The 20,268-nt window shown below is 40.7% G+C and overlaps 1 protein-coding gene across 1 annotated transcript in view; it reads right to left on the bottom strand.

Annotated features, from left to right (window-relative positions):
* Positions 1 to 2,297: 2,297 nt before the first annotated feature.
* Positions 2,298 to 20,268, bottom strand: part of LOC112136147 (matrix metalloproteinase-17) — a 133,594-nt gene continuing 115,623 nt past the window's right edge. The window contains exons 8-10 of the mRNA XM_024257741.2: positions 19,829 to 19,981; positions 19,480 to 19,737; positions 2,298 to 5,654 (exon numbers count right to left, since the gene is read on the bottom strand). Coding sequence (XP_024113509.1) covers positions 5,329 to 5,654; positions 19,480 to 19,737; positions 19,829 to 19,981 — 737 coding nt within the window. The 3' untranslated portion in view covers positions 2,298 to 5,328. The remainder of the gene's footprint in view (positions 5,655 to 19,479; positions 19,738 to 19,828; positions 19,982 to 20,268) is intronic.

The following is a 20,268-nucleotide window of genomic DNA, read 5'->3' as shown; positions in this document are numbered from 1 at the left end:
CTGATGGTTGCCTCCTGAGTTCTGCAATCGACACCTTCCAGAGGGGCTTCAACTACTGTCATCAAAAGCAATAAAAACTCACAATATATCTATATTTATATATAAAAATACAAGAAACCAATACTACATCGGGTCATGTGAGGGAATGCATCAGCTCAGATCAGTACGTTATTTGTAGATAAATGAGATTCAAACTAAAATACTATGACGCTCTTTTTCAGAATCGGGTCCGGCTCTGTTCTTCCTCAAAACTCTGTCTTTACATTCAGAGGGTCCCTTCGACACGCTGCAGCCAGACTCAACATTGTCTTTTGGTTTCAGTCTGATTGTTTTCGTAAGTTTTCCTCCCTGTCTGCTTTGGAACAAGCTCACCAAATCTCAGACAAGCCAGAGAAGAGCGTGACGGCGCAGCTCGCCTCCTGCACTGATGGAAATGAAACTTCTGAAGTTGGCATTCTTCCCTTCTTTTTGCTGTTCATACTTGATAGAAATGGGGTAACAGCTGCAGGAAAATTAGGAGTTAATCTGACTGTTGTACGATTGAGCCGCGTTCACACCAAATTCCAGTTTAGCGCCCTTCCTTTGAAAATGTGTTCATAAACTTGACTCGTGTGGGAGGAGCTAAAGTTTTTAGCCTGATCGCTATATGGGAGCATTGACCGAATATCTCATTTACAACGCATGGTTCATCAACGTGTCTAAAACTCGTCTCCAGAGTCTCTCCCAGTACAGTCCGGTTTTAGCAAGAGAATCTGGCTAAAGAGAAAAAATACGGCACCAGTAAAACAATAGCCAGAAGTCCCTCCCCCTGCCGGAGCCACCAACAACAAAAATATCGTTCTAAGCTTTCAACCTTTTTCACAGAGAAAAAAACCTGCATTTTAGCGGCTCTGATCAGCTGATTCACTGAGAAAAACACTGTTACAGTTTATTCTCATTCAAAGGCGTAAAAGCTGATATTTCTGAAAAGGTTTTAAAATATCATTTTGAAAGGGTTTTCTAAATTTTAGGAATTTTCCGCTTACGCAACCGGCGAAAGTTACGATTTCCGCTTCCGGCTACAGATTTATCTGACTCTGTCTTGTGTGTGACCAGAAGCCCCTCACTTTTAGGGGTCCCTTCGTCTCCCTGTGACCCAGTTTAATGACTTACTGTCCACTAATAGTCTGAGGAAGGAAGAATACAAATAAGAATAGAATCAGAAGACCTTTTTATCACCGGTCTTCATGGGAAGAAAGAAAAATATTACAAAGTTGAGGAGGATCAGATTCTCCTCCATGTTGGATTTGGATCATGTCATCAGCACGTTCCTGATTGGTTGAAGCATCTTCTGTGTCAAAGAATGGTGCCAGGACAACGCGCCGCGCCCAATGCTCAAATCGCGCAACAGGACCTCTCATCACATCTGTACATTGACTTAACATTAAAACTGGTGTCAAACATTCGGCCCGCGGGCCGCATCCGGCCCACCAGATGGTTCGATATAAGGATGTTGGGAAAAAACAAGCAAGTTTCCAGCCCTTTTCTTTGGCAAGTTATTGTTTTTTTAAAATCCTCCATGACAATTTTTTTTTTTTATTAAAAAAAATTTTCCCAGTAGTGTTTTAATTATGATTATGACGTTTTTAACCAAAACCCCAAAACCTGAATGTCTTAAAAAGCCATTTTTCATGTTAACTGAAGCCTCTGTTTCCAAAATCTCCTTTGAGGGGGCGTGGCTTTTGGAGCTGAGCAGCTGATTAACATAGCCTTGTGTCTCGCTAGTGTAAATCTTCACCACTGCTACATAAAAACGTCAAGTAATATCGGTTATGTCCAGCCGTATCGCTTTGAGCTGCGTCAGCTCGGACGAGGAAGTGAAAAGCTTCGTGGACCTTTAAGCTAACTATCAAATGTTTATTATTGACGTTGCTATGACTATGCGGAGTCGTGCTGAGATTTTCCAGTGTTCGCAGCCCTGCATCCGTAAATATTGTATGAAACTCAAATAAAAAAAATCCAGTGACGGTTAATTTGACTGCAGTAAATTGGAAGATGTCTCTTGTCCGGCGCCTGAGCTAGGCATGCTAGCCGGGCCAGATAATGGGTTTAGCGCATTTGCTATTAATGAATTCTAACAGAGCGATTGACAGAGATTTAATAAGAGAAATGCAAAAATGAAATGATTTCTTATTACATTTGTAACCTTTAACATACCGTAACTTTTCAACCGTTAGCAGGATCGATGTAATTCCAGCAGATTCTGAAGGAGAAAAGCGGCGTGACGCCGCTTTTCTCCTTCAGAATCTGCTGGAATTACATTGATCGTGCTAACACTTAAAAAATTACTTAAAAAATTACAAATGCTATACTGTCAAATGATCCATTTAAATCCGTCTCAGGTCGAACACATTCTGTAATGAAGGGGTTAGCCGGAGATATTACCCTTTTCACAAAGCGTATAGGAGAGTTCCTTCTAAGATTAGGGGATTCGTTCTAGTAAAAGATCATCTGGACTCAGATAAAGTAGAAGTGGCTGTAGGGGACATCCTGGAGATTATTCAAGAGCAGCAAGTTTAGAGTGGAGAAAAGTCTATCTCAAACTAAACAGTCTGGACGCAAAGCCAAGTGTTTGCACACAAGCAGGAACTTTCCGGGGGCAGAATTTTGATTAAGAGCTTCGTTTTATCTTTAGATAAAGAGTTCTACTCTTAAATTCAGATCCGCCCTTGATGGTAACCTCATGCAGGTAAAGAATTTAAGCAAAGATAATGGCTTCAAGCAGAGTTGGGAGTCTTAAAGTCTCACGTCTCAAAGTGACATTTTCCCGTTGGCCGTCGCTTGTCTTCCTCTTTTTTGGGACTAAATGCCACTCAGTCGACCACCGACACGCAGCACGCCATTCATCCCTCCTGTCCGAATCCCACGGTGCCACTTATCCGTAAAGCTAACTATCTGTCTGCTCGACATCTCGGGGCGCTTTCACCTGTCTGCACTGATAGCTGCCAGGGTGTCATTCAATTGTCAAACTTTGATAACCGAGGATGTCATTTATCGCCGCGCTTCCACGTCTAAATGCGGCTCAGTTACCGTCCTGTCTCTTCCTTCAGGACCCGTGGACCTAAACTGTGACCTTGGTCATGATTTATACCAAGTACAGTCTGTCTAAAGCTGGGAGAAGGCGTCAGCCTGGTAGACAACAGACAGTTTGGAGGCTAAAGGGAAGTTTTGCTTGTCAGTCTCTATTTTAAGTTCTAGTTTTGACACTTTGGGGAAAATTGCTTTTCACCTTGTTGCCTCGAGCTGTATAAGAAGACTGAAAATAAAACAGTTAAACTACTAAAAAAATGAAGAGGGTAGCTTCGCTTCTTTGTTTGTGAATTAAAATAAGGATGTTCCCCTCAACAAGAAGCCATATTTCAAAAACGTATGTTGGTGTTTTGGCTTGCATAAATGCTTTTTTTTTTTAGTTTCCCCAAGCTGCCATTCATTTATTCTGCAAACTTAAAAAAGAAAATCCTAGTGAGTTCCATGTGAACATGCAGATCCAGAAACATTTAGACACTCACAATGCAGGGCTTTAAAAGCAGCCTAGTGTTCATGTTCAATGAGGATGTAAGCTGATCTCCATCTTTGGATCTGAGGTAATCCAACCAAAACCTTGTGTATGTTTCAAAATTTGAAATTTAGGTGAGACAAATGAGAAGTGAAAGTTGTTAGAACTTCCAGTAATGTTTTTTTTTTAAAATACTTTTGTTACTGTTGGACCGTGTCCTGGTTGTTTGGTCCACCCTCAGAAGTGCAATGTGAAACCCGTTTTTCTTGCTAAACTGAACAAATTCCACTTGTAGTTTGAACCACAGGCTTGTGTTAAATGTATCAATGTACTAATTAGTCTCTATTGGGGTTGCTGGAGCCTATCCAAGCCACTTTTAGGCAAAAGAGGTACATCCTGTCAGTCCATCACACTACGTGGACTATTAATCCATAGATTTATAAACTCTCAACAAGTAATCTCTGAGGTCACCCCTTAGACTCTGAATGCCAAAAAATGAAGCCTATAGTGCGTCAGGAAGTGCATGAACTTTAGCTTACTCCACCCACCTTAACAATGTTCCAAAAATGAGTAGAACAAAGTCAAAGGAGAGTTTTGTTTAGTTCTTCCACCTGCCAATCTAGCGCATTCTCACTTCCAACTCACGTGGATGAATGGTTTGGACCCCCTCCGGATTACTTTTTGACATTTTGAGTGTCCCCAATTCGCCATTTTTGGACGTGCTGGCTGTTCCCATTAAACCATGGGTCCCCAAACTTCGGGGCGTGAACCGGTACCGGTCCGAGGGCCGCTTGAGAGTCCCACAGTTGCTAATCAGGGGTCCCCAACCCCCGTGGCGCGGACTGGTACCCTAACCCGGTTCTGGTTCCGCATCTGGTAACGCGTCCAGAGTGTTGGGGACCCGGGATTTAATGGGAACAGCCAACAGGGGAGGGGGCCCGAAACATACATCCATATAAGACGAGGTGGGCCTGAGAATGTGTGCACATCTCTAAGTCAAATTTAAGCACTAATAAAATCAAATCAGTTGATTTAAAGAAACAATTCACATCATGATGTAACAAAAATATTCATAAAACCTGGCTGTCAATAAATTAATTGTTTGGTGTAAAAGTGGACTTTTAACATTGGAGTCAATAGGAAAAAGCAGCCTCTGGTGGTGATTTGAGGAACTGCAACCATGTTGGCTCCAGTCTGACAGATGGTTGGTTATTTGATCTCAAACCAGTCAAGCTGTTTTTTTATTTGTAACATCAGAAGGACTAACGTGAAGACAGATACAGTTCAAGTCTTCCAAAAGTCCTCAATCTTTGGTCATTACTGGCTAAATAATATTTAAAATAATAATTTGTACATTATTTGTTTAAAAAAGATCCAATAAATCAAATGTTTCAGTGAAAATTCCCTCATCCAACATGAATACATATAAGACCCAGATTACGATAGTAAGAATGACGTCAGTGTCCAAATGTTTCTGTTCTCAGTTTGTCTGAACATTCCCATTCAGTCAGCCCTCAAGCCAATGGAGGCCATTGGTAAAGTAATGTATACATCAGTGGTGGTTTTGTGAAGCTTCATTTGCACAGCCCAGCACTGCTGTCAGTGGATAAATGCCTGCTAATGGTTACAGAATGTAAGACCTACACTGCAGGCGCTTGAAATTACTGCGTGAAATAAATAACAAAAGAAAAAAATCAATAATATATGAAGAACTCCTTCCTGTTTGATTTGGCTGGGTCACCGAAAAGTCTCTGTTAAAACCCAGCAGTAAAACGTAGTCCCATGCTTTAGTATCAAAGCAGCTCAGAGCGGAGAGCCAAGGAGAGCGTCCAGAACGGGGGTAGTAGCCACATGGGGCACGGGGGTGGGTGGACACCTAAAGGCGAGGCGGTGTCGGAGGTGCAGGAGCACACCTCGAATCCATTCTCTGCGTGGTCGGGGTGGCGGTGCACGTTGACTCTCGTCTCTGTGCTTTTGGCCTCCGTGTCCGGAGAGTCCGACTGCATCTCCGTGCAGAACAGCCAGTCCTTCGCAATGAGGCGAGGGTACCCCGCCTCCACCTCCATGTCGCTCCCCGGCACTTGCCAGTACTCCTTCCCATTGAAGAAATAGGATGAGCCTTTGTAGAGAAAAAAAAACACAAAAGGTTGGTATTGGATTCTGAAATGAGGTGATTTATAGGAAGAGAACGCTGAAAAGAACACATTGTTATTAAGACTCACAGTAGGTGGAAAGTTCTTCTATTGCTCCAAAGTAGTGGAATATGTTGTATTGAAACTCCACATCATATTTTTGCAAGATTCATATCAGGTGAGGGAAAGAAAATGACCCAAAAATGAGAGTTCACAAGAAAAACACTCGAAAAGTGGCTTTTGTTCCTAAAACTGCACAGGTAATGAGTGGAAAATGGTCATTATCCCAAAGATGAAGTTGCGCCTGTTAGTTCACTTTACATAATGAGCTATTTGCAAAAGCGATCAGGTCAAAGACTGGGATTTCATGACGGCTGTTGGGATTTCGTGCAGAAATTTGAACAAGTATAATTCTTCAGTTTTGTTTCTAATAAATCCTTCAACAACGTCTCAGTTCATTTGAACTTGGCGACAGCTGACAGGTGGCACGAATTCTGTAGGAGGAAAATGTTAAAGATTCTTCTAGTTCAGAGGTGGGCAAACTACGGCCCGGGGGCCATATGCGGCCCGTTAAACTATTTAATCCGGTCCGCCAAAGTGAAATAAATTATTTTGACTACCCTTAGTAAAGTTTGATTTTTCGTGTAGGTGTCTCCCTATAGATGGTGCACTAAAAATAAATTCACCTTTGTTCAGGGGCAGAAAGTTCTTCTACATTCATGAAGAGTGATTTAAAAGTCAGGCTGTCAGTTTTCCAAATATTCCAACACCACATGAACGTAGCATTTCCTTGAGTTTTAGTTTTTTTCCTTAGGGACATCAAACCATTGGTGAAAATGGCACTAAAAAGCGCAATGATAAAAACTCTAAAGTGTAGTGTTTTAAAGTAATTCTAGATTAAGGGATGTTTTTTGTTCTGATCCTGTGCCATTTCGTTCTTTTAAAAGGTAAATTACCAAAACACAAATCTGCTCCTGGTCAGCTCCTTTTGTCAAATTTTGGAACCCTTTAGCCCACGAGTATGAAAGTTTGCCTATCCCTTCATCCAAAGAGTGAAAAATGTATAATGTTTGCCTAGACCAGGGGTCAGCAACATTTATCAGTAAAATTTGTACTGATCAACTACTAGGAGGCTAAAGTAGTCTTACTTTATAAAGTAATCTTACTTTACATTTTATAAAGAAGTCTTACTTTAGCCTTTAAAACAATGGATTTGCATTCATGACCTTCTGTTTTTTGATAATAAATATGAAATATGACTTTTTTTGGCACGAACAAAAGCAAAAATATAAGAAGAACCTAGCATCTATCAAACTGTGATCTTTTTTTTGGAGTTTGACAGAAGCTCAAATCACTTATTTTCAAAATAAAAGATGCTCTGTGCAAAACAGGATCATCTTGGTGCAGCTCTGGACAGCTGGTAACCAGTGTTGTGCAGCATAACATAATAAAAAAATCAAACTTTTTACCAAAGTTTTGCTTTGCATATAAAATCTGTGCATTCTGGAGGTGGTGTTGAGCAAACAAGACGTCTTCAGGTCAACTGGGATGTAAAAACTAGGGATGTCCCAATAAGGTTTTTTTTAGGCCCGATCCGATTCAGAGTAATTTGATTTTGTGTATCTGCCGATACCGAGTCCCGATCCAATACTTTTATAAAAAATTTAAAACATGAATAAATTGAAGAAACAGATTAGTGTTGTCTGTTATTTATATTTCATTAACCTTCTTTTATCATTAAAAACTTAAATAAAACACTTCTGTGAAGTAGCTTTAATAAACAAGTAAAAATAGCTCTGATCATAAGGAGAATAAATGAAATATCCGATCCTGATCGGACAAAGGAGTCCGATTCCGATCGAGTCCCCAATCACGTGATCGGTCCCGATTTCCGATCTCGTGATCGGATCGGGACATCCCTAGTAAAAACCTACATAGTTTATCATCTATGTGCACCTCAGCCATCAATTATAAATTTAACTAAGCCAAAGCTCTTTATTCAGAAGACTTTATTCTTTGAAGTCCCACTCCGATCATCTTTCCATCTATTGTAAAAGCGTCTTAAAAGTGTCTTGTAATTGTGATTGTGCATTCTTCTTAGCTGAAATTGAAAAAAAAAAAAAACTAGTGTTTTCTAGTTTCTGCAGAACTGCAGACGTTTATTTGAAATTCGCCTCTGAATTCTGGGCGGGACTGTTGGTCCGGAGTAAGTCTGCTTCTTTTCCCGTCATCCATCTGCTTACGCGCTCTCCCGCTAACTTACAGCCCCTCACAACCTCAACCTGACATTACTGGTGCCACAAAAATGGCGAGCGATATCGGAGCTATCCAGTCGTTCAGTCTTGAGCCAGATACAGCTCAGACGAGGAAAAAGAAGACATTAAAGGATCTCTTTGCTTTCAAGTCGATGCATGAAGTGGATGTTTCTATGTAACGAACACAATCTTTTTCCAACGATATTTAGCTAGTCTGGTCCTCATTCATAATGATTTGAATAAAGAAATACTTTGAAAAGCTGTTTTAAGCATTTTTTATATGTCCAGCATCATCATCATCAAAAAAAAAAAAAAAAGTTAAATGTTAAAAACACCAAAAACCCTATTTTCATCGGAGTGGGTCTTTAACACTTTCACTAACAGGCATTTCACAGTTGGCCCTATAATAAAGCCTCTCGGATGCCTTGCAGAAGCAGTTTGATTCATTTATTTTCTAGCACTTTTGTTCTTTTTTATAGGAAGTGTCTGAGGAACATCACAGGTTTCAAAGCAGGACTACAAAAGCAGCAAAAACATCAGACACAGAGCCTCAAACGCCTGACCGAGGAAAGGCCTTCTTTCCCCCGTCTCACTGAGGGGTTACTGCAGTGCAGCAGGGAGAACCTCAGCTCTCTGAGACGGACCTGAAATTAGGACAAAGTACCTATTGTTAAATGGATATTTTTGTTCCAGTTTTACAAAGTCTGGGTACTTTGTCAAGTTCTGCTCAAGCTGGACCGAGAAGGAATTTCTTTAATGTGAGTAATTACTCTTGCACAGCGTTCATTAGAAAGTTGGTGTGGGTTGATATGAGTAAAATGTTAAAACTTGAGAAAAAAATGTTTAAAAAAGCTCATATTGCTGCTTCCATAAACACTAGCTTTTCCAGAGTAGTTGTGAACAGTTAGACACACATGAGTGTATTACTTCTCTTTGATATGGCAAATATTGTATACTATGTCCTCTGAATTTAAAGTTTAATAACTATAGAAAGTAGGCAAGTTTGCTGTATTATTTTTCTTATATCTCAGTTGGTGCAGGAGCTGAAGGATTTCTTTGGAAAAATGAATGTTGTGCAACAATGGAAGATAATTTGAAAGCTTTAGCCAAACCTTTAGTGAGTAACGTTTGTCCTTTGTACTCCTGAGGAACGGCTGAACTTGGTGAGTTGACCACGATAGTCTGAAATCTGATAAAAAAAGGAAGTCTCCGGCTGTTGATCTGACAATCTTTTCTAGTATCAGTCTAATGAGATGGTCGTAACTATCAGCAAGTCACTTTTGTCTTAAGCTACGTTCACGCTACCTCTGACGAAGCACATTTTAGCGGCTACTTCCTATGAAAAGTCTTCATAAACATTTGTACACGCACTTTTTGAGCTTCCTTGTTCAAGCTCATGTTTTAAACTCCACATACAAAAAATGTGGTTGTTGCCAGTATAACCAGGTTAAACTTTGACCAATTAGGGACCCAGATTTAGTTGTGATGTATGAATGGCGCCCGTTTTAATTCACGGAAGTGTCAACCATTTGAAAACTGATCATGAAGGAGAAAATGAATAATTGCGGTGTCAGCCTGGCCTGAATAAAGTCTTTGACATTTCACTCCAAACTTCTTCGAAGGTAGCAGACACGCAGTAGTACAAAGTAGAAAAGGAAAATAAAGAAGAAGCCCCTTCCTGCTTGACTAGTGTGAACATCTTGGGCTATATGCACATTCAAGAATCCACTTTTAGCCCGTTTTTGAATATGCATCACATGCCCAGTGAGTTTGTAGCTTTACACACGTAGCTTAAATGTTTAATTCAAAAACTATACTTATTCTGTGAATCAGCCCTTAAACTAATAAAATGCAGTAGTAATTTTACATTTCTGCTTGTTAGAACTCTTTCATTAATTCTCTACACATTCCAGATACAGATTGCAATCAATAAATAAATCTGTAAAGAAGGATTTACATTAAAACATTTCAGGTACTTTCATTTTATTCTAATCATAGCATTATTAATGGTGTCTCAGGGTTGTTTTGCTGCTGAATCATCACAGTGTTGCTTTTTTTAATTGCTAATGTATTTATTAATATAACAGATGGGTTTATGTTAAATGTTAGTGGCTGTGCATCAAAAGCTGCATTTGGTATTCTCAAAGCTGTAATTACCCTATTAATTAACAAGTAAGTTTTAAAATTTCTAATGACTGTAATTACATAACATGTTTTTTAAAATGTTAGAAAGGAAAGGGTTGTGTTAGTTTGGCTAAGCTCTATATTTAAAAAATGCCAGTTTAGTTATAACCCTTATTGTAGCCACACCCCTATCCACTCAATATTCCAAAATTTAAACAGAAGTCTGTCTGAGGTCCCCATTCATTAAGTGTGTCACCTGTTCGAGGTCAGGGTCTCTGGAGTACTAAAAACTAGTTTACACACTCACACTGTCATCTCCAAGATTTTAGTTGAGGGTTTAAAATAAGTAAAACAAAAAATAAATAAACCAAAATGTTTTACAAACACAAGCTGAAATACTTAATAGTTAAATGAATGCACTTTGAGAATAAACATACAGTTTTAAATCCTGTAAATCCGGAACTAAAGGAGTGTAAAATGTTGACTGGGGGATGGGAGGAAGTTTACAGATATAGATGTTTTAGACACACTAATATAACCCTCAACACACAGGGTTTTTTTTGGTAACTATTTCTCTAATTGCTGGTTACTGTGCCAAATGAAGAAATTGTGTTGAACGCCTGTTAACAGGGATTCAGTGTTTGCAAACACTGCTCCTGTGAAAGTTAATTTTCAGTGATTATATTAATTAGGGAGAAAATAATACTTCAAGAGGATTAGGACTTTTTTTAAAGCTTTGAATTAATTATTTTTGTAAAAACACACACTCATAAATGCTAATCAGAATAAGTGAGCACCTCTTCTGAGGTAATGAAAGGTCACAATGGGTTGATTTATGTTTAAAGGAGGTGATCTGTGGTTGGGAATGACTACTTCAAGTCGGGGTTAGGAGAGACTATTTTAAAAATAAAACTTTGATACAATTTATGGTGGTTGGCAGTAAACAATCCTCTTTTCATCCATCTGGTTCCAGGACCCACTGTGCTTTCAGAATTGTTACAGATAATAATCATGATCTGGAGGCTGATTAAATTTACACAAGCTGAAGATAATAACCTCAATGAAACGCTTTCAGAGTCAACAAATGAGAACGCTAAAAAGAAAGTCTTAAGTTTGGCTACAAAGAACAGCGGGAAAACTTCCACATCCAAACACATCTTGAAATGTAACTAATAACGTACCTCCACATAAATTTTAATTAAAGCCATAAACAAATATAATGTCTTTGTATATTTGCTTAAAACAATCAAATCAGAAAGCATCTACATTCATGGTCAAGTACTATTTCAAAAAGCAAAGATTAAAAACAAACAAAGCTGTAAAATTATTAGTTTTTTCGATTGTAGAGACATAAAAGCCAATTATAAACGTAGATAATCTGCCAACAACACACACTTGGACTTGATGGGTGTGTTCTTCTTTGTTGTATTGTTGGAACAACCTGAGCTGACATCACTCTTTATAACTTTATTCGTCCTCGTTAACTAAACTTTACTTTCACACAAGTGTCAAATGCGTAGATTTATACTGTGACTTTTAAATTACTTTGTTTATTATTTTAGTTGAGGATCATAATGAGGTAATTATCAAGTCATTAAGCCTTGCTGAATTCAAACTGTAGAAAAACTTTAAATGCATTTGACTGCTAGGTGTCTCTATAGCCCACCAAAAATCTAGCCTCAGTAGCTTCTAATAATTTAACAAAAAAGCTGACAAACACATAGATATGAGTTACGGAGGAGGTTCAGATCTTCCTCAAATTTCTTTTTTGTAGCCATTCCATACTGGTCTTTTCATTGTGCCCTGCTGATATTGCATCTCCTGGTGTTGCATCTGACACCACCTCCAAAAGTAGTGTCATAGTTATGAGATCCCTGACTCTCTGTCGCCTTCTTCTGGTCATCTCTACCGTTGACGTCCTACAACCTAAAGTTACTGGTCTCTGGTTTTCTTTACAGGATTACTGGTGGGGACTCCTGACGCATTTCCATTTTACTCTTTAAGGCTGCTTTAGCTAGCCCAGATCCGCCAGTCCATACGCTAACTTCCTTGATAATATTATGCTATCTTTCTTCTTCAATCTGACCTGGTTTTTGGATTATCCTTGTGTTTTTATTACATCAGTGATTCTTGACCCCACCACATCCAAATTCCAACCAGCTTCCTTCAGATGAATAAACAGCTTTTCTCTCCATTAGACAGTCTCTTCTTCTGATTGTGAAGGGTCGGATCAGAGGTGAAATGGGGGCTAAGACTGTATACTGTAGCATCTGAGTGATGCTGTTGCAATGATGTTCTACTCTAGAACGTTCTTTGTTTAAATATTACTGAGGGTTATTGACCTGATTTTCTAATTGACTTTTGAATATGCTGTCTCTGCACAGCTGCTGTCAAGCTTTTTGCAAGGAAAAAACAGTTTGAAGAGCATAAATTATTAGGCATTAAATGGATTTCATCAGTAACAGATTATAAACAACTTACTATAACATATTTTAAAACAAAAGCCTTTATAGGTTTGAGTGTATGTGTACATATACTGCATGTACTGCAAGATCATGAAGAAAACATTAAAGAGGTCAACATACATAAAAAAGCAAACTCTATCCTCTCTATACACACAGACAAGAAGTGACTCCAAATCCAGGAATTCAGTGTCCATGTCTCCGACACTCGAGTCTGCATACCTTTCTGACTTGCATGTCATCACTTTTTGGAAGAAATCCCACGTGTCAGCATCCATGCATCTGTCCGTGCATTTTCTTCTTCCGCTAATTTGGGACGGTGTTGTAGGGGCAGTTGTCCAAGCAAAAATACCTAGACCTTCTTCTTCCCAGCCACTTCCTCCAGCACCTCTGGGAGAAACGTTAAGGCATTTCCAGGCCAGCCAAGAGATGATGTCTGTCCGTATGTCCTGGTAATTTCCACAGGGTCTCTGGAAAACCTCGGGGATCCAGGAGGTATTTCTACCAAATGCTCAAGCCACTTCAACTGGCTCCCCTTAAAGTGGAGGGCTCTGCTTGAAGTTCCTTCAGACCAACTGAGCTTCTAACTTTCTAGTCTCTAAAGGAGTGCCCAGCCCAATTTCAGCTGCTTGCATTTGTGACCTTGTTCTTTTGGTCTTGACCCAGAGCTCATGACTATAGGTGAGTATTGGATTGAAAATAGACTGGTAAATTGAGAGCTTAGCTTTCTGGCTCAGCTCTCTTCACCACGACGGATCAACACAGCGATCACATTTATGAGCTACAGTTGCATGACAGGGGCTTTAGAAAAGAGCAAAAGATTGCTAAAGAGTGACACCTGGATGACCCCAGACAAAGGAACATGAGCCACCCCAACCACAGGGCGGGGATAGTGGCATATCCCAAAGGATCCACTGAGATTAGAGGTGATCAGTAACCTCCACAAAGAGTATAAAGATGTTGTCAGAGAGGGGTGTCAGAGGTTAGAGCGGGGGTCGGCAACCTGCGGCTCTGGAGCAGCATGCGGCTCTTTAAGCACTCCCTTGCGGCTCATTACCACTACTTCAAAAATGTTTGAAAATAATAAAAAACTGTTGGAAGGAAATACATTATAGCAATTTGAGTGTGAGCAGAACCTTGCAGATGACTGGCAGGTTCAAATTCAGAGGTCACATTTTGCCCAATATATTGTACAGCCCCAAGTGATTGGAGGAAGAAGCGCACAAGCAGGCCATGTAAATCAGTTGGTGTTGACATTTTGACCATCATTTGTTTAACAGTCCGGACCCACAGATCAGCCGACATTGTGAGGAGCCTCACTCATACACACACCACTCTCACTCATGGTGCCGGTAAAACACTCAAGTCCCATAATGCAACACAAGAACGGACACTAACTCCACCCACTAACAAGGAACTATTTCTAAATTAACAGTCAGGCTGCCACAATATTTTTGTTTTAATACGATTTCTGTAGGAGGACAAACATGACACAAACATCCTTTACGTTTTCCAGTTGTTGTGAGATGAGTGTAGATGCTTCCACGCCGTCTGAGTCAGCGCACAGCAGAATTCCTGCCCGTGCGTCTGGAGCGCACGTGAGCGCACGTTGCTACGCGGGTTTTGAAGTCGGGTCACGAGCTCCACGTACAAATCGGCACGCATTGAGCGCGCTGAATCTTCAATCCGGTTCAAGATTTCCACGCACAGTCGCGGCAGCTCAGAGCTGTAACTGTGCGTGGAAATCTTGAACCGGATTGAAGATTCAGCGCGGGAGCTGCTTGTGGGCGGAGTCTGCTTCAAAGCACAGAAGTACCAAACGTGATCACGAAGGAGAAATGAATCATTACGGTTTGTGTCCGGTCAGGTTAATATGACTCCAAGATGAGATGAGTGCTAATGAACAGTAGAAGAAGAATAGAAGAAGAACCTCCTCCCGTCACTGCGTTCGTGACCGCGCTGCTCCGGTGTGGATATCACCTGCTGAGCGCGGCGATGTGCAGGTCTCACACACCGGCCGCGTGCGGTGCGTGGCGGGGAGGAGATTCTCCTTCTATTGTATTTTTACTGTTCATTAGCGCTCATCTGCATCTACAACAGGGAGAACCGAAAGTAAAAGTGTTGAAAATCCCCCAAATCTTTCTGAAGACTTTTGTTTTCACAACTCTGTCCTTTTAAATGTCTGACTATAAGACTCACGCGCGCTCCAGACTTGGGGGCCAGGAATGTAGGTGTGCACGCGCTTATATCGACTCTTCATTGAAAGTGTGCTCTTTATTGACGCGGCCAGTGTGGAAGCACCTTAAAGGGGCACGTTACATTTTTGTGTTTTTTTTTTCAAATCCTCTAAATAAAAATGACATCAAAAATCGTATTTCTTTATTGCATTTCTTTAATTTCATCAAAGCAATGAAACAAACTGTAATTCATTCATATTGTAGTGATGGTCTCAGACACGCTGGGCTTGCTGTCGGTCTGGCAGCGCAAGGAATTGTGGGTTACCCATTCTTTTGCCTGTCTGACTGGAATTGGATTAAGTTTGGGTTTCCTCAATGTGTTTTGTTGTCTGACTGTTGAACATTTATGATTTTGTCCTGTTAAGTTTGAATTCTTCCTGCACCTGGAGTGAGAATGAGGGAGAGACTGATCAGGACCCCCTCTCGTTGTGTCATTGAGGAATGTCAAAATAAAAGCTCAAATGTTCATTATGAGGTTATTCAGCTTTTGTCAGATAGTTTGACGCTACAATGTCTCACCAACTTGTCATGAGGCCAAAAATAAAGCTTATATGAAACTAGGACGCGCCGCAGGAGGAATAATCGTTTAAATAATCATTTGTTCGACGCTATCTCTATGTGTTACTTGCATTGTAAGATCTCTTCAGTCATTGGCCAGCAGCTATGGGGAGCAGGTCAAAACAAAAAGAGAAAGATGGAGGTGTTGCAGTTTGCCAGGATTGTTCACTTATTTCAACTTTTTTTCTTCGCTGATCAAAATTGAACGTCTGTATGAAGGCCAGGTTTGACATTTTTGATACGGTGGAAGCATAGACTACTGCAAGGAGGTTACTAAGGACGCTACGGCTACCAATTATGGTGATAATCGTTTATTTCATATACATTTTCAGGAAAACACTGTGGGAAGCAATGTGTATCACGTTAAAAGTTGAGCCTACATTCATCTGAGCACATTTTAATGAGCTGCTATTGCATCACTGTTCCACATTTGTCCACTAATAGCCGGCTACAGTGGCCCTTTAGGTTTAGTTATTTTACCCTCGGACTGCTTAGTATTCAGACTGAGGTATGTCAGAACGAACCAAAGTACAGTCCGATTGGAAAGGAACCGAGACCACCTCGAAAGATGGGTCAGAGAGCGGCTCCTTGTCCCGGACCAGAGTTCGCATGCGCGTTTTTACACCGAAACTTTGTTCCAGATTATTGGGGGAAACGAACTCTAGTTCACTTTAAGCGGACCGAACGTGTCCAGTCTGAATACATCCTTAGATTGAAATTATTTTCTTCATCCCACAGATTCACTCCATTTATGGCTTTTTCATTTTGAGATGATCTCCCCTCAGTCCAGTAGAGGTGGATGAACTCCAGCTCTACTGGCAGTTAAGTGTTTGAATCCTGGCTTAAAAAAAACTACAAAGATGAGTGGCCTAGGCTGCAGTTTGAGGTCCCAAGTCGTCATCAGCAGAGCTTTCCAGCAGCATGTTCTGAGTAGTATTTTCTTAGTATTACAGAAGCTCTTTATCTGCTCTCTGAAACTGTTAAGGTAACAACAAGCTCAAGCTGTATTTGAGCAACATTTATACAGATGTGTGTGCGTGTTCTTCCATTTATTTTATCTTTGTACTACATAAATTGTGTTTGCACAAAAGAGCCAGTTGGAAAAACCAATAAAAGCATCTTTCCAAACATCAACTAAAGCCAAGCACCACTCAGTAAATCCCTGTGGTACTTTTTTTTTTTTTTTTAAAAAACAAAACAGTCCAAAACTTTTCTCCATCTGGCCCTCAACTCGAGCGACTCTGCTGGATAAACAAAGCTGACTTTGTTTGTCCAAAATCTCAAAGAAAACTTGTTAAAGATTCAGAAAAATTGAGCGATTTGTGAAACGATTTGTTGTCCTTCAAAGTAAAACTGACTTGTTATTTGATCTGCAAACTCAAAAGAAAGAAAAACAATATGTTAAAGTTGTTTAAACAATAAAAAATAAGATGTAAACAGTAGAACAGAACTATGAAAACTCCCATTGGCTCTCATTTGCATTTGGGTTTGATGAAGTCAGACCCGTGTGCTCTTTGTCCAGGCAGGTGTTTATGAATATGGGAATGACTGGAGGGTTGCTGAAAAGTTCGACGGCTGCAGCAGCACAACTGACAGTGAACGGAGACCTGTAGTTTTCTGTGAAATGCACTCAACCCAGAGGGAACACAATCAAGAGTTGCTGTTATTGATGTTTGTTTTTCCTTTCCAAACTGGAGTACCAGATTTTAAAGAGGGACAGTCTTACTTGAAGTTGTATCTTGGAGCATCTGAAGATGGATCTGCGGTAACAGATTAAGATCGATCTGATTGTGGAGAGGTGAGGTGAAGACTGCGCCTGACGGACGTCCTTGATTTGATCGGAGATCTTTTTTTCCGAGAGTGCACTCTCCATGACTCCCATGAGCCCACAGGGGCCGCGTGTGGATTCATAACGGCCAGTGTAGCCCTCTGGTTTGTTTATGGTGTAAAAGGTCAGAGCCATTGTTGGCGAGCCTACACACCATCACTTTGTGGTAAGATGACGTGGGTTTTGTAATCGAAAAAGCATGGACTGGGTAAATTTGAGCAGCTCCTGTCCAACAAGGTCCCCAGGCAACATGGATAAACTTTTGTACCCTTTCTTGTTTAAAATAAAACATAGCAGAGCTGATGTGCACCTCATACTGGATTTTCTGAGCAGATCAACAGATACTGCTCTTAGTGCTGTGCGTGTGTGTGCATGAGGGATATTTGTCAAGAGTTTGAAAAGGAGTCACTAACCTCAAAAAACATCTTGAGGGATTACAACATCTCACTGGAGTCAAACTTTAGCAAGTTTCAATAGGAATCCACAAAAATATGATCGCTTTAAAAAATCTCATTGCACTCCATCTAAGTAATGTTTACTTGTAGTTTCCCAACAGTTGACCGTGCGGGGGTGGTGGGTTTTTTTGGTTGTGTGCGCCAATGGAGGAAAGTAGAGAGGCACATCCTAAGCTACGTTCACACCGCTCTCTGCAACCCGCCTTCAAGTGTATGTAAATGTGCGTAAATGGACATTTTGGAATTCTTCGTTCAAAACTCTCACGTTCATGAGTAGCTATGCAAGTTTCTATGATAGTTTTTGGGCTTTGCATACAAAATGTGCCACCATTGAACGGGCCTTCCAAGTTAGACGAGATCAAACTTTGACCAATTAGGGACTTGAATTTGGTATCGATTAATGGATGATGTTCCCTTTAATTTAACCATTTGTAATTTGATCACACCGAATTGTATTCGGTTTTATAGGACAACTAAAAAAACGGATAAAAATCCAGTACTCGTTTTAAATTTCTGCTTGTCAGAACTCTTTCATAAATTCTGCACACATCCCAGATATAGATTGCAATCTATAAATAATCCTGTAAAGAAGGATTTAAATCAGAACATGTAGTTGACAGACATGCGCTAGTAAACAGTGGAAAAGATAAAGAAAAAGGCGCCTTCCTTGCTTGTGCATGCACATGAAGTACTCACATGAACATGTGTCACATGCATGGTGTTATTGTAGCCTTCCAGAGATTGCAGGTGTGTCTTGTAGTTTACTTGAGGCTTGTTGAAAATGGACAACACATTCTCATTCCCAACTTGTCACATATTGACGTTTGGTTAAGGGACCCTTCCGCAACAAAATGGACGTTTTGGGTGTCCCCAATGCGTCGTTTTTTTAGACATGCTGGCTGTTCCCATTAAATTATGGGTCCCCAACCTCCGGGCTGCAAAACCAGAAGTGGTACACGAATCGCACTGGTAATTTAACCGAGTAGCAGTACTATGACCCTAACTGGTTTGCATCCGGTACGTCATCCAGGCCTGGTTTGTGTCCGGTACCTCATCCAGGCCCAGTATGTAACCGGTACCTCATCCAGGCCCGGTTTGTGTCCAATATCTCATCCAGGCCCGGTTTGCATCCGGTACGTCATCCAGGCCCGGTTTGTGTCCGGTACCTTATCTAGGCCCGGTTTGCGTCTGGTACTGCGTCCAGGCCTGGTTTGTGCCTGATACCCTGTTTGGTACCGGTTTGGGTCTGGTACCGCATCCGGCGCCGGGTTAGGGTACCAATACCGGAATAGTGTCAAGGACCAGTCCGCATCTCGAGGACCAGACCCTTGATTTTACGAACACCCATTACATCAAAAAATGACATGTTGGGGACACCCAAAACATCAAAAAGTGACGTGGAGGGGGTCCTTAACCAAACGTCAATATGTGACGACTTGGGGATGAGAATCCATTGAAATGGAATGTTTGATTCTCATGTGTGTGGTAAGTGCATCATGACGGATTCAGAAGACTACTATAAGTTGCTCGGGTGATGCTGTCATAGAGTGCCTTTATGCCAAACCGTATCTAGCCTTAAGTGTAGTTGTGAGCAAGGCTTTAACCCTCTTGCTCTCTTATGGGGTCCTGTTGTCCCCACCCTTGTATTGATGTATGATCTCTCCCATGACAAAGATGGACAGGATTTTATGTCTGCCATGGACACCAGTGAAAATAAAAAAAATCCTTGAAAAAAAAGTTCAGTGTGCAGTCTTGTGGGGTCCAGATGACCCCACTTTTAATGAAACCATACCAGGAATAGCATAGGGGTTGAGCATGTCCTTACTACTATATTAGAAAAAAAGTTAGGTTTCTACTGAGAAACGTAAAAAAAAAAATAGAAAGTCTCCTCACCATCGGACCATCTCATGGCGTCATCCAGGTGGGGCGGCAGTCCCTTCCAAAGTATACTATCCTTTGGGTAACCCATGTCCATGTGTCGCAGGTGGTCATCGTAGCGCCAAAACTGGTTATCTTTGAAGAAGTAGGTCTTGTCATTGTGCTGCCACACAAAGGCCGCGTCTACGGCTTCCACTGGTAAGCCAAAGTCCGTGATTGGACGAGGGTAACCCTCCTCCACGTTATTGTCCTTAAAGACCCAATATTTCAGACCTGGGGGGTAAAGACGGAAAAGGAAATTAGCAGTTGTATCAAGCCCATATTCTAAAATTCAAAGAAGACACTTTGTTTGAAGTTCTTTCACCTTTAAAAAACACTATTTTGTGGTCTCCTGGTCTTTCATACACAGCATCCACGCTGTCCAAATTGGGAGGAAGACCCTTCCAGAAGCGATGGATCTGAGCCGGACGCAAAGACACCAGGTGCTTCTCTCTTGTTAGTCTCCAAAAGTATTTCCCTGTGGAAGTCAGAGTGGAGAATAGGCTCAAAATGTGTATTTGTCATCTCATCTCACAACAAAGGTTTAGTTTACTTTGTGCTGGGGAAGAACTACAAAAAGTTGGACATTACAGTTATTTTCTAATTAACTCAATTAAAAGCTCACTATTGGTTACTGATCAATCAAGCAGTGATCAAGCCTACAAAGGCTTTTACGGTAAATTATCTGTTTTGTTAGCAAAACACAGGGATAAAGATGCATAAAGCTTACACTCAGTCTTTCTCTTGTAATCCCTTTTATGCAGA

The sequence above is a fragment of the Oryzias melastigma genome, linkage group LG12 (assembly GCF_002922805.2).
Source record: "Oryzias melastigma strain HK-1 linkage group LG12, ASM292280v2, whole genome shotgun sequence".
In the NCBI taxonomy this organism is placed as follows: domain Eukaryota; kingdom Metazoa; phylum Chordata; class Actinopteri; order Beloniformes; family Adrianichthyidae; genus Oryzias; species Oryzias melastigma.
The sequence above is the reverse complement of the archived record's forward strand: the minus strand, read 5'-3'. Positions and strand labels throughout refer to the sequence as shown.